The sequence below is a fragment of the Capra hircus genome, chromosome 13 (genome assembly GCF_001704415.2).
Source record: "Capra hircus breed San Clemente chromosome 13, ASM170441v1, whole genome shotgun sequence".
NCBI classification, from domain to species: Eukaryota; Metazoa; Chordata; class Mammalia; order Artiodactyla; family Bovidae; genus Capra; species Capra hircus.
In genome coordinates, this window is record NC_030820.1 from 12,201,600 (window position 1) to 12,216,565 (window position 14,966).

Genomic DNA, 14,966 nt, shown 5'->3' on the forward strand with positions numbered 1-14,966 from the left:
ACCAGCCAGTCGGGAGGAGGCGGGGCCTCGGGAAGCTGGGCGCCGGAAGCTCGCGAGGCTTCCTTCAGTCCGGCGGGAAGAAGCGAGACTCAGGGAGACGGGGGGTGGGCGGGGCACATAACGCAGTTTCCGCGCATGCGCAGTGAGGCCTGTCTGACCGACCTTCAGCGGGGCCGGCGCCACCATGTTCTCTCGGGCGGGCGTCGCTGGCCTCTCGGCCTGGACCGTGCAGCCACAATGGTAATGGCTGGTCGCAGCGGGGACGAGAGGGATGGGAGGGCTCGGGTAGGGGAAGCGAGTCGGGAGGCGAGTGGGGCGGAACCGGGGTCTCAGGGCTGGCCAGGCCCCGGTCCCGCGGAGGCCCGGGCAGCCCGGCTGCAAGAGGCGCTCGGAACAGAGAAGGGCGCGCGAGGGCAGCGGAGACGGCGACGTCGCGCCTCTTCTCCTGAGACGGGCCGGGGCGGGGTGAGGGCCGAGAGGAGTGGTCGTCAGGGACCTCGATAGTGGACCTTGGGCCCAGTCAATTGTAGAGCGGCCTTGGATTTCCTCAGCGACTAATGAGACGCTTCGGAAGCCTCTGCTGCTCGCCAGGCGACTGGCTTCGGGGAGGCCTTTGGAGGGCGGGGGCTGGGAAGGGCCCCAGCGAAGGTCCAGCGGAAGGTTAAGGAGTGCTTTTGTCCTTGACGCCGTTTGAAACCCTGCGGTGCAGAGGGCATTGACTCCAAGCCCGTGTTGAGCACCGATTCTGCAGCAGGCGCCTTGCTGGGCCCTGGTGAATGAAATAAGTGCCCTCGTGGGCTGAAAAAGGGACCTTAAAAATATTAAGGCGAGGAAGGGAAAGATATCTTAACTATCTCGGAACCGTTGTGCCGAAACAGTAGCCCTGCAAGGTCATGACATCATCATAAGGTCCCGAGGAGGAGGAGATAGACGGACTTAGCGTTATCTGTTCATTGCTATGCAAGTTTTAAGGATTTTAATAAACATTGGTTTCTCCTCCATCCCCAGAAGAAGGCATGTTAGAAGGCCTGGCAATAGGCAGATAAATGTTGGTTTGTGGTGGTGCTCTGTAATAGGATGAAATGTTTTGAAGCTAGGCAGTCTGGAAGGATTGCAGATAGGGTGCTAAGGGGATTGTTAGCTGTCGACTGTGTGTTTTAGCAATTACTTGGTTTTACAGTATAGGAGAATTCTAAGAAGCCACAGCACTAGATGTGTGTATCCTAATTTATGAGAAGGGACTCTAATGCATTAATTAAAATAGGTATGTTTTCATTAAGCAAATAACTGATAATTTCAGGGTAATGAAGTAATTAAATTTGATGTGAAAAACCTACACACAGATGTTAGTGGGTTTGCCCTGGAAGTCAAATTTTCTTTCCCCTAATGTTGAAAAGAGTATTCATGGGGATGAAGGAGTCAGCTTAGTTGGAATCTCACTCATAGGTTGCCCCATTTCTTCATCACTTGGCACACATTTGTTGGGTGCTTGCCCGGCACCAAGTTGACACGGGGCAAAGTGCCAAGATGTGAAGAACAGACAGACGTGGTCCTGATGAAATTTGTAGGACAGTGTGTCTGACATGCAGCAGTGGTCTGCAAATGTCAGCTCTTCTTCCTTCCTTCCCATCTTGCTGTGCATGAATGTAACCTGTAAATATTTTTAGAACTTTAAGTCAGCCAAGTTGATCTTTTAAAAATGGACAGTTTCTGAAATGAGTACAAAATATTTTACCTTTAACTGTACAAAATCACTTTTTAAAAACCTGTTAAGATCATTTGAGGATCCTTTAGTAAAGGATCATTTGAGTGTGCTCTCTGAGATGGAGAAGGAAATGGCAACCCACTCCAGTATTCTTGCCTGGAAAATCCCATGGATGTAGGAGCGTGGTAGGTCCATGGGGTCACAAAGAGTCGGTTGTGACTGAGCGACTTCGCTTTCACTTTCTGTCTAAGATAACTACTGTGGGGGGCAGGGAGCTTAAACTGGAACCCCAGTCAGCAAATACATGTGGAAGTCCTGACCTTCATCAAATAGATAGGTTGTGAATATTCATCAGACATCAGTGTTCCACCTTGGAGAGCAGACTCTGTCCTCTTCTGTTTTCTGGATAGACATATTCCATCACTCTGGGTGCCTGGTGTCTGTTTTGCTCCTGCCATTTCCTAGTCACTGTGATCGCCTTTTGAATTCAGCAATTAAAGCCTTCCTATGTTTCGTACTCCACAGAATTAATCTGAAAAGGAAGTACGCCTTTGCCTTTATAGAACCAGGAAGAGGCATGTCCTTGGTTCTGTTTTGGTTAATGTGCAGTTTGTCATTGTTCCAGAGACGTTAGCATACTAATATTAACTGAATGGTAAGTTAGAATTATTTTAATTGTTTAGGGTGTCAGTAAAATAACAACTACATTTTTGAAAATTAGACCTTTTTTAAAAAGCTCATTTAAGAAAATGGGAATAAGAAATTTGGTTGGGGAGGGAGTTTCTGATTTTTCTGTGTCAGAGGGAAGATATGTTTCTATTTCTTAATGTTCCGCCTTCTCTAAGATGGAGGAACTATTTTATATTAGGAAACCAATGGCCATAAGTGGAAATGTAGATGTTGAAAAGGAAGGGAGAAGGCGTTTCAGGGGAGAGAAGGCAGGTCTTCATCTGAAACTGAGATAGCAGATACTTACTTTTAAATGTAAGAAGCATGAGGCAGCAGTCTGTAGTATGCCAGATGGAGTGGTGCCAGACTGCCCGGGTTGGGATCTTGACTCCCCTCAGGTTTGAGTCCTGGCTGCCTCGCTGGGTGGCCTTGTGCAGGTGACTCGGTGTCTACCATTCCCTCATCTGTTAGATGGGGGTAATGTAGTGCCCCATTAATTGGACTGGTGTGAGGATTAAATGAGTATTTGTAAAGAAGTGAGGGTAAGGGGAGAAATGCTTGTGAGGACCCAGATGTATCCACTGAAAAATGAAAATGAATTTGTACATGCATGTTTTATCTATATAAACTAACGTGAGAAGGTAGAAGCCTAATGACAGTGGATCATGGATGGTGGTAAAGTTCTGGAAGTCATTTGGTGGAGAGCCAGGGGTTGGACTTTTTCACCCAGGCATTCAGTATTCAAATCGCAGATACTTCATAATTTTCTTTTCCTTAGGAATTAGTGGATGCTGCTGCTTCCTGAATTTTTAGTTAGTCAGTGTTATACGCTCCTTAAAATTCTTTCAAGCTGTCTGCAGTGAGTCTCGCAGACCCCATCCTGTACTGGCTCCTTCGGTTTTTCTCACACTGCCATGTGATCATAGGAGATCATGGCAGTCCACTCTGTGCAGTTTGCCCTCCATTGTACTGGATAAGTTTGCGGTTTCTTGGATAATCTCCTGATGGTTTCTCAGGACATGAGACAATTTTCTGGGACACACAGCTGATTCAGAACTTCCTTTATCTTTTCATTTGCAAAAACTATATTCAGTAGAGCAAGCTCTCCCTAAAGAGAGCTCAGATCAGCTCTTTTTATTTTGTTCTTCTATTAAATTTTTTTTTTTTGGCATCAACCATCATGTCTGTTGATAGTTACAAATCTGTCTCTAATCTCAAAATACCTCATATTTTCCACAGACCCGGAGCACATTTCCACCCGGTCCCATAGTGTTTTCTACAATATCACATTCAAAAGTCATTATCACAAGTGAGAATCCCCCCTACCTAGCTTTTCTGTCTTGGTTAAATGACAACACTGTGCACTCAGGTCATTAAGTTAGAAACCTTTAGGTCCGCTTGCTCTCAGATCTAGGCTCCCATTGCTTTGCCAGCCTCTCAGTCCAGGTTCTTGCCTTCTCTTGTCTGGAAACTGCAAGCAGCTGCCCCTGTGGCCTCTGTGTCTTCAAGATTCAGTATCATTCTGTGCTTTTCCTTGCCATCTGAGGACTTTGGTGAACAATTAAAGTTTCATCATTTCCCCACTACCTATAAAATAATATTTAAACTTAGTAACGCAAGCCGTGTCTCCAGCCTCGAAACTGCATACAGTTCCCAGGAATGCCCCAGGGCCCTCCTTTGTGCAGTGTATAGATCCCTCAGTCCTTGGCGCTTTCCAGGCCAACAGGTGCTTGGTGGATTGAAGGGCTGAAAGATGGTGTATGTTCGATAACATGTTGTCTTCACCAGCAAGGGGAAGAGCCTCTCATATTTGTCTTTAACTGTTACTATTTTTGACTTTTATGTGTTAGCGCTTTAAAGACTAGAAAAATATTTAGTGTACAATTTATGTAGATCTTAAGTTTGCATGGATCTTGTCTATGAGATAATAGTGTGCTTGTGGTCAGAGACCAAGTCCTGGAGCAGAGGATCTGCTCCATAAAAGCTCACTGGATTGAGTTGGAACAGTTAAGAACTGGTTTTTAAATTCTACTTTGACACAGGTGGTCATGTTAGAATGTATGATTGACCCTAAAGTGTTATGTTATTTATTGGTGAAATGAGAAAGTCAGGAGCTTCCTTGGGAACTGAGCAATCATTTTTAGAAGTGGCTGACCTTGAGTTTAAGAATAACTGGATAGCCTGACAAGGGGAAGGACTTCTCTGTCATGGAAACAATATAGGCTAAGACATGGAGTGGGAAATAGAGCCTCTGTGAATGCCATGTGACCTCAGTGGAAGCTTTATGTTAGGGCAACTCGAATGAGACCTTTGAAACAGGGCTTGATATCCGTATTAGGGGGTTTATGCTGCGGCTTAGTCGCTTCAGTCATATATCCATATATATTCAGACTCATATTTGATAGATTGTTTCTTTATGGGCCACTCTTTAAGTCCATATATTAACTTTGGAAGTTTCTGGAGCTTTTTCCCAAAAAACTAAAAAAAATTTTTTGCCACCTTTATTTTCAGGATCCAAGTTCGAAATATGGCAACTTTGAAAGATAGTAAGTACTTTTATCTCAATATGTGAATTAAGAAAAACTAAATTTTGCCAAATAAAAATACTTTTGAAAGTGTGCTGCTTTAGCCCATTTACGTACTTGGTTAAAACGGACAGTGAATCTATGTCGTGTGTCTGTGGCGTTGAAAAAACCGCTGTGGGGGAACACGTGGTGGTTGTGCTTCTGTTGTGTGTAGAATGATGATAATTAGAAAAAACTGCACTCTGTGTGGTGTGTAAGATGGAACGGGGCTTGTTCTTGGGTGAAAGCCGTTTTCAGTACCATTTAATGCTTTACATGCATAATCTACTGTTCCATTGCTGGTTTTGCTGGCTGTCCAGATAGCGCGAGGTCTGACTTACTGGTGCTACTGTTAACTCTAATATTAAGCCTCGTTCGCCAGATGGTCTAACTGCTAGTTATTCTGCCTTGCAGTTTAGGAAAATATTTCCATAAATTCACAAGTGAAATCACAATTCCTTTATATTAACACAGCACTTCTGTTTTTCAGTTACCAGGCGACTAAAATCAATCAAAAACATCCAGAAAATTACCAAGTCTATGAAAATGGTAGCAGCAGCGAAATACGCCCGAGCTGAGAGGGAGCTGAAACCCGCCCGAGTGTATGGAGTGGGGTCCTTGGGTAAGAGGGGTGTGCAGTCAGATTACAAAGACCTTTTAAGCTAGAGATCGCGGTCCTGAGCACCTACAAGCACTCACGATCATGGCAGCCCTGTGTGGGCGGGCACTGTTGGAGCCCCAGCTTTGCAGAGGAGAAAACCCAAGTCCAGTACAGTCGTGACTTTACCTGCGTGGCTTGGCCTCCGAGCCTGTTTCTATTCATCACTGTATGTGTTCACCTCCCTTTTAAAGTACTCTGAAATCAGATTGTTCCTAGGTTATTAAATATGCCATCAAAAGAACGTGGGGTTTAGTGCATCAGACTCAGATGCTTGATTTTATCCTGTTACAATGTGATGTGATCTTTTAGGACTGCAGGTTGGGGTGGGGATTTCCTGCAGTGGAATTTGAACAGTCAAGGGTATGACTGAGTATATGGACAGAGTGTTGAAAGATCAGCTGTAAAGAAAGAAAAAAGATACATCTGTATTATCTGTATTAATCTGTTAGATAGAAATTATTTTCTGCAGGAGTTTTCTCGTGTTCATATTTCTTGAGCATGCATTCATACTGCTAACGAAAGTTTTGTATGAGAAAATGATAGTGTTCCATACTTCAGTTGCAATGACTCCTTGCTTTGAAAATGCCATATTGGGACCTCCCTGGCAGTCCAGTGGTTAAGACTTCACCTTCTGTGCAAGGGGTGTATGTTCAGTTCCTGGTTAGAGAGCTTAGATCCCAATGCCTTATGGCCAAGAAATCAAAACATTGGACAGAAACAATATTGTAACAAAATCAGTAAAGACTTTTTAAAAAATAAAGATACTGTGTTTAGTTTCACTTAGCAGTATAGCAGAGACTTGTTCCGTTAGGTTTTAGCCATTTTTAACAACACCAGCTGTTTGCTCTTACAGTTGCTCTTATGAGTCTTGTTCTCTGCCCGGCTTAATGAAGAAATTGACTTGAATATCTGATTAGAATATTTGTGGTATAATATTAAAAATTCAAGTCAAGGCTGCCAGTCAACTTCTAAGTCCTTCAAACTGAAAAAATACTGTCTGCTGGATATTAAATGGCTAATCTTTAAAATATTTAAGAACTTTAAATAGGAATTTTATTTTTATGCTGTACAATATAAAAGATAAAAAGAGACTTAAAAGGAGTATTCTCTTCACTTCCCTGAACTTTAGGGTTGAGTATGTATCTATCTCCGCCTTTTATGGAGGGTTCTCAGGTATTGACATTTGAGAGTCCTGCTCTAACTGGAGAAGGGTAGTAGGAATTTGGTTGAAGTGGGGGCATGTGGCACCCATGAGGATGCAGTTTGCAACTAGAGAGAGCGCTGCTGAAACCATCCTGTGTTTGCACCAGAGACATGCTTCCGACGAGCTCCTCCTGACAGGTGGGCTGCTCACGCTGCATGTTCTGTGGAGCCCTGGGGCCCTCTGGCAGCCTTGCTGAGCTTGCCTTCAACTGCTCTGCAGGCCAGGAAGCTGCCGCCTCACCTTTCTTCCCACTAGTCAAGACAGGCATCACGATGTGATGGCTCTTCTGACCTTCCCGTGTCTTCTTTCAGGCGTTTTCCCAGTAAAATCCACGTGTATTGAACCCTATTTGAATCCCTCTTGGCTTCTGCTACCTTGAAGATCAGGCCAACAAAGTGAGGCTGTTAAAAGTAACACCCAAAATAAAATGGCATCCATTATTTTAATGTCAGTAGTTTTCATAAAAGCTTGCTGTGCAGATTATTTGAACAGTTCAGTAAATATTTACTCTTTGCTTTCTTGGTTGTACTCTGAAGATTTTAATTATTTAAAAATTTGGTAAGTCTAGATAAGTTGTCGCTTCTCTAAGTCTGGCCTCTTTACAAGCTGTTTGATTGTACTAGTGAATTCTTTTAGTCAGTACTTAAGAAAACTTGCTGTTTAGAGACCTCTTAACAGAGATTTAGACCGTTAATGGTTTTCAGCCTCTTTGTAAATAAGTGCAAAGATAGTTGATAAGTAAAGGCATCATTTTGTGAATTAGGGGTTATTGCTGTATTTAGTGTAATTACACCTTTTTTTTTTTTTTTTTTTTGAAGCTCTGTATGAAAAGGCTGATATTAAGACTCCTGAAGACAAGAAGAAGCACCTCATTATCGGTGTGTCCTCGGACCGAGGGCTCTGTGGTGCTATTCACTCCTCGGTTGCTAAACAGATGAAAAGCGAGGCGGCCAACCTTGCAGCAGCCGGGAAAGAAGTTAAGATTATTGGAGTTGGTGATAAAATCAGGAGTATACTTCACAGGTAATATAAATGTATATTGTTTATGTAGAAGGCTGCAGGTGTGAGTAAAGGGCAGTTTCTTTGATAGTTTATTTAAGCAAGGTGTCTTTTTGGTTGCCATTTTATACACATGGAGAAGCTTTGTTTTGTCTCAAGTTTTGTTCCAGGATATCTTAGAATGTGTAGATTTCCCTTGTTTTTTACTTGTCATTTGCTTCTCCTTCTTCCAAACCATAAATGGAATACAGTAGGAGTGTCAGAAGCTCAGGGCTTTTTTTTTTTTAAATGAGGACTCTGAGGAGTTGTCATGGCCTGGAAATGCCAGAAATGAATAACAGTTAATTAGAATTGTCAGGAGAGGTGTAAAGGCAGAGAGAGAGAGAAGGCGAAAAAGGCTGATTGTGAGTCCTTAGCTTTGGGCAGGCGCTGAAGGACGGGTGATCACAATAAGGTAGGGGGCACCTTAATTCAGTGAACACCGCTGAAAAAACACTCAAAAATAAATATCTCCACTCAAAAAACACTTGATTCATAGAGTATTTTTGCCTTGTTCCTCTCAGCTGTTTCATGTGATCTCTTCGTTTTCTCATAGGACTCATTCTGACCAGTTTCTGGTGACATTCAAAGAAGTGGGGAGGAGACCCCCTACCTTTGGGGATGCATCAGTCATTGCCCTTGAGCTGTTAAATTCTGGATATGAATTTGATGAAGGGTCTATCATCTTTAACCGATTCAGGCAAGAAAAATGTTGAAATCCAGGCTTTTTTATGTTCAGATTTTTTTCAGTTGAGTAAATGTCTCCTTAATAGTGTGAAATTATAAGCTTGGAATTTACATTAGTTTTTGCCATTTCTAGGTCTGTCATCTCCTACAAGACAGAAGAAAAGCCCATCTTTTCCCTTGACACCATTTCAAGTGCTGGTAAGTTTATTTTGTATGACAAGTATTTTTCCTGTGAATGAGAGATTTGCAGATTGAGGAAAACAGTATTTGTCAGGGTGGCTTTTTTTCAGCAGTAACAAAAATGTTGAGCTGTTTCTATCACCATCTATTAGCAGCTTCCATGAAACCATAAAACATTCATTGTATAAATAAATATCCATTGGGGGCCAACATTATATATGAAAGTCATCATTGCTCAGTGAAGCATTCTAGAAATAATACTCAGGAACCAATTTCATTTTCCTCTCCTATATATTATATTTCTTCTGTTCTAAGAGGTACACTTTATAATGTCTCTAAAATTGAGGTGCTTCTACCAGTCAGTAGCACATCATTTTTAATTGGCTGTGTTACTTTATTTCTTCAAGGTATATAAAATAGGAGTTACACGATCCTCTGCATCTTAAGTCAACAGAATGCAGCCCTGTCTCACTTTACCCTAATGAAGACTTTTTGAATGCGCTGCTAAATTTCTGCTGCCTAATTGCTGAAATGCAGAGCAGACTCTAACTCTTCTACTCATATTCTCAGAAAAACTTTCCCTCTCTCGTTGTCCTGACACTGTCAGATTTCTCCAATAACCACATGGTTGAGTTGGGATTTTTATGTCACACTATACAAGTCTCATTTCTCTCATTAATTTCTCTATTGAAAAACACGGTCCCAGACGGTCTGCTGGCTTAGTCCAGGGCACTCTGCTAGATGCTCTACAGGGGCTTTATACCCGTGAAATGTAGGGCTGTTACTTTAAATGTCGGCCTCTTGGGGTTTATGAAGTTAAGCATTTCAAGTAGAATACCAAGTGCTTTGTTTACACATCATGTTTTACTGAAAATCTGCTATAATCTATAGAAAATAGATGAAGCTTTTAGAACTGTGTCTTTTAACCAGTCTTACATTGACTTCTCTGTGATTATAAAGGATTTTTGCACCAGGAAGCTTCTTGATTAAATCAGTCTTTGCATTTCAACAGAGAGTATGAGTATCTACGATGACATTGATGCTGATGTGCTGCGGAATTACCAGGAATACAGCCTGGCCAACATCATCTACTACTCCCTGAAGGAGTCCACCACGAGTGAGCAGAGTGCCAGGATGACGGCCATGGACAACGCCAGCAAGAATGCTTGTAAGCGCCCGGCAGGCTGAGCGTGTTCCTTTGCTGAGGCTGCGTGGAGGCCCTCGCTCATGTCAAAGGGTGTTAGCAATTCTGGAAGAGGAGCAGGAGAGCTGGGGTCTGGTCCTGGGCTCTGCCACTGGTCCTGTGAGGATAGAAAAATTATATTCTTCTCCTTAAAGGAAGTAACATCTTACTTGGTAGGAAGTAAGTGTGCAAGTACTTTAATTCTTGGAAGATACAAAAAAAATATATATCTCTTATAACATTTTTCAAGAGGCCAGTTCTAGTACCTCAAAGGAGACAGAATCTTATTTTTGAATTAAGCAACTTAGATCTCGTGAATGAGTTAGTGAGCAAGGTATTCTTTTCTGGTTTTAGATCTTGTTGTCTAATCTTCTGTTTTGTTTGTAGCCGAAATGATTGACAAATTGACTCTGACATTCAATCGCACCCGCCAAGCTGTCATCACCAAGGAGCTGATAGAAATCATCTCTGGTGCTGCAGCTCTGTAAGTAACTGAGCGTTGCCTTCAGCATTCTCGTCTCACAGTGCCTGCTCGTTTATCCTTGGCACATTTATGTCCCCTTCTCCCCTCCCATTTTTTGGTCTGTTACAGAAAAAAATGATCCATTGCTTAATCTTGTTTCCTTGATCTTAGAATATAAAGATTTGATGAAAATGAGATCTCTGGAGTATTTTTGATTGTTTCAGCTGAAACATTCAGGCTTAGTTTATCAGTTACTTACTGGTTTTCAGTTTGGTTTTTTATAAATCTGTAAATTATTGAATGGTGGTAGGGTCAGGAAGTTTTTAACTAAGTTTTCTGTATCAGTACTGTCCTTTGATAGTTCTTAAAATACTGCTTTTCTCAAGAAAATGTCTTGGTTGTTTAGCTAGATACGTTAATGTTTGTAACCAGGGTTACAGTAATGGGAAATCTATAAAAAATGATTACATTGAACACCCATTACATGCCTCATATAGTGCTAAAGGGTGGGATCCTTTGTCCCAAGGCGTTTGCATCCGAATAGGATAAGAAAATGTAGACAGTTGTGCAGAAGGATAAAACGTGTATTAAGTTATCTTTGACTCATTCTCTCACCTCCTGCTAGTTGGTCACCAAGTTCTCTAAATCTTACCTTCTTCTAAATATCCCTTGACTTTCTCCCCTTTATGCCCTCGGAACGCATCTTTGTCATTTCTCTCCCAAATTAGAAAATATATTTTTTAAGTGGCACATGCTTTTTCCTGAAATGTCATTTTTTTCCCCTGCACCCTTAATCCTCCGCCTGACTGACTCTGTTTGTCCTTCATAACGGAGCTGGGGGACTCCTTTCCCCCAGAAAACCCTCCTTTGTGGTGTGAGTGGGGCTATTTCCTGCGTTTCCCTCCATCACAGCACTTAACACCATGTTATTAAGAACTGCCCCTAGGTTTGTTTGTGTCCTGTGGCTTGAGAGGGGCCATGTCTCGTTCACTTGTAGCTTCATCACCTGGCATGCACTTCCTTAGTAAATATTTGTGGTCTGAATGAATGATGAGCCATGAGTGTATTTAGAACTGGAATTTTAGAAGAGACAGAAATAACACTTTGCTGAATATAGGAATACCTGGGTCCAGGTTTAAGACTCGGGGAAAGGTTCATCGCTAAGGTGACATAGAGGTTGGTCCTTTTTGTCTCTGGAGGATGGAAATGGGCAGGATTCTAGAGACACACACAAACTGGTTGAGACCATTCTGTCAGTGTTGGTTGGCTCCATCAGCTCTGCTGCCCTAAACAGCCTGCCTTCTCTTATTTTGCTTTCAAGCCTGCGTATAAGCTGTCTGTCCTCCTGGTCACTACTGCTCTGTTAGCATCCGCGTCCAGGCAGTGATGAGTGGTCCTGCCACTTAGCAGCTTGACAGACACGGTTAAGATGCGCTCCCTGCAACATGGTTGTTTTCTATGACATGCGAGCTGGGATGGGGTTAAGCAGGTGTATTATTCGTGTCCTCCTCGCTGTGCATCTGCTGCTTCTCCGGTGGCAAGTGTGCCGAGGCCTGGGGGAAAGAACTGCACTCTGAAGGTCTGGGGGCTGTGAGACGCAGAGAGCCAGGGGAAAGAGCAATGGATGCTTAGAATAAATGGAGGCTACAGGCTCTGCAGAGTGGAGGACCTGGCTCTTGATTAGGAATGTGGGGACCTGACTGAAAGTAGCAAATGCAGAGAAATGAGAAGGACATTGGGACACAAAGAATGAGAATTTTAATAACAGTTCAAATAACTGGAAATTGACTATTCAGTTTTCACTTTCTAGAAAGGCAGGCTAAATCCTTTATTTAAAGTTAGCTGTGCAAACCTTAATAATCCTCATGATGGATTATTTATATGAAATGAACTTGCATGCTCTGTAACCTATCAGCTCTTCTGCTTAAAGACTAGTATTTAATACAAACACATTTGGCTATTTGGTAATAAAAGGCATGAGTAAACCATATTTGAGGTGCCAAGTGTTAGTTGCTAGCTTAAATTAAAAAAGAAATTATATACTACTTATAGCAAAATTGCGGTTTAAAGTATGCTTTCATAGTCCTGCCTACTTGCATGAACATGGTTTTATTACCTTAGCCAGACTCAGGTCTGTAATGTTTCGTAACAATTAGTGACTCTGTTTAAGGAACTCTTTTGGTAAGTATTTATGTGACACAAGGTAGTGAGTGAGGAAATGGGCTTTCCTAGTTGGAAACTGTACGTGATTAACCCGCATGGATTGCTTCCTGACCTCTTGTTCTGTTTGTGTTTTTCTCCTAATATAATAACCCAGGGAGTAATGGAAATCAAGTTTCATCCTCAGACAAGAGGTAAAGTGGTGATGTTTCACACCCTCCCCCCATCCCATTAGAAAGGAAACCCAGTCAGAGAGAATTGAAACTAATTCAGCAACAGGGAAACTGATTTCTTGGGAGATGAGATTGGCTGGCCATTAGGGCAGCAGTCAGATTGTGGGATCACATGGCTGATGCTAGGGGTCTTTTTTTTTCCTTCTTAAAATATATTAAATAAACTACAAGGATAAAGAATCGGCATTCCTTTGCAGTACTAAAAACAGGCTGGTGAAGAACAGTGGTTCTCAGACTTCCTGGTCTCAGAACCCCTTGATGTCTGACTCCACAGAAGACAGATCAGTCCTCTCCATTTCTCTATTCATTCTGTTCTGACATTGTACGTCACATAGGTTCTGGAAAACTCCACCATGTACTCTTGAGAATGAGAATAAAACAGGCAAGCAGCATTGTTACAGAAATTAGTTTTGCCCTCACAGACCCCATGAAAAGGTCCCTAGACCAAAACTTGAGAACCACTAGTGTAGAGTAACAGTTTATTATGTATTATGTAGAGTCAGTTCAAGTCCCACTTTAGATACATATTATCTCTTGATATGTTTAATTTCCAAAAAAAAAATTGTTTGATTTTTATTTGTTGTATACTTTTATTTTTCAGGTAAAGAAGAATTCAGCAAGCTGATTTTGTTTTTAGCTTACTGCTGTCCTTGTCAGAAGAATTTGTTGGTCCATTGTTCAGATTACTAAAGACAGCAAGATATTTGTAAATTATCTTACAATAAATGACTCAACATAAAATCACTGCTTTTTTTATTATTATTATAGAACAACCATTTTCAAAATGAGATCTTACAACACTTCAAAATATTAACATACTTGTATTAAAATTTCTTAGTAAGAAGCTAGTTGAAGAGGCTCTTGTGATTTTTTGGTTTCCTAACAGACATGGAAAGCCTGGCTTCTGAGGGGTCACAGAGTGGAAGGAAGAGGTGCCAGCCACACCCCCAACCCAGGCCTCCCTGCCTGTCACCCTCAGAGGACCACCAGTGCAAGGCAACATTGCCATGTCTGAGTCATTCACTATTTCTTGTATAGAGAGTGGAGAATTCCAGGGACATACTGACTCTAAATAAATGTTTAAATCTTTTCCAAGGACTGAGAAACATTTCAGTAGGATATTCACTTCACATTCACATTTAGATAGCCATTAACTTTGGGCACCTGAGCTATTCTACAGAACGAGCTGGCCCTGCCAAAATGTTGGGATTTTTTTTCCTATTTAAGAGGATTTAGGGCTACAGTCCATGGGGTTGCAAAGAGTCAGACATGACTGAGCGACTAACACTTTAACTTTTTTAGGGTTTTTTTAATTGCAAAAGTAATACAGGAATTACAAGAGACGACATAACTATAAAAAATATACAGAAAGCCCATCGACAACACTTTATATTACTCTTTTAAAACCATTAAGGTTAGAAGGGGAAGATAAACTGAACAGAATCTCAGTGTCATTTTCTAGCTTCCCTGAAACGATTTAAGAGCCATTTTGATTTCTGAGTTTTTGTGATACTTGTTTTCCTCTGAAAACTTAGGTCTCTACCTGTGTTGCTTTGAAATGTTGCCATGATGATTGTTAATAAGCATCTTTGGGCAAGTCTCTGCACATTTGGATGAGTACTTAATTGGAAGTGGGATGATCAATGACTCAGACTGTGTATTGGGTTGCCAAAAAAGTTCATTTGGGTTTTTCCATAAGCTTTTCCATGTTAAGCATGGGGCATAAACTTTGGGGCAAATTGGGTTAGAATCCTAGTTCAGCCCTTACCAGCTGTGTTACCTTGGGTGAGTTAGTCTTTCAGTTTTATCATCTGTAAAATAATTAAAATAGGACTTACCTTATAGGGTTATGAGGACTACATGAATCAGTATTTGCAAAATACTTAGAATCTGACATGGGATGAGTGGTGTAACTGTTTAAATGTTACCTGATACACTTAAGTGACCATCATGTTTACTGATCTGTGTGTTAGCACTCTTAAATTCTGAAGATACGATAATATACTCCTCTATAGGAGCTTACAGTCTGGTGCAAAGACATAATGAAAAAAAAAATGTAAGGCTTTTGGGTATAGTGAAAGTGTTTGTCGCTCAGTCATGTCCAACTCTCTGGCTCCTCTGTCCATAGAATTCTCTAGGCAAGAATACTGGAGTGGGTTGCCATTCCCTTCTCCAGGGGATCTTCCTGACCTAGGGATTGAACCCAGGTCTCCTTCATT

At 41.7% G+C, this 14,966-nt stretch overlaps 1 protein-coding gene across 2 annotated transcripts; it reads left to right on the forward strand.

The window, feature by feature from the left end:
- Positions 104-13,845, forward strand: ATP5C1 (ATP synthase, H+ transporting, mitochondrial F1 complex, gamma polypeptide 1). Of its 2 annotated transcripts, XM_018056965.1 has the most exons (10): positions 104-240; positions 4,886-4,920; positions 5,429-5,560; positions 7,622-7,826; positions 8,398-8,541; positions 8,662-8,726; positions 9,721-9,876; positions 10,279-10,375; positions 12,672-12,708; positions 13,349-13,845. In XM_018056965.1, exons 1-9 carry the CDS (start codon positions 185-187, stop codon positions 12,676-12,678), a joined length of 897 nt encoding a protein of 298 aa, XP_017912454.1. In that variant the 5' UTR covers positions 104-184; the 3' UTR covers positions 12,679-12,708; positions 13,349-13,845. The 2 variants fall into 2 exon arrangements, with proteins under 2 accessions (XP_017912454.1, XP_017912455.1); XM_018056966.1 differs by lacking the exon at positions 12,672-12,708 and having other exon boundaries at positions 13,349-13,491.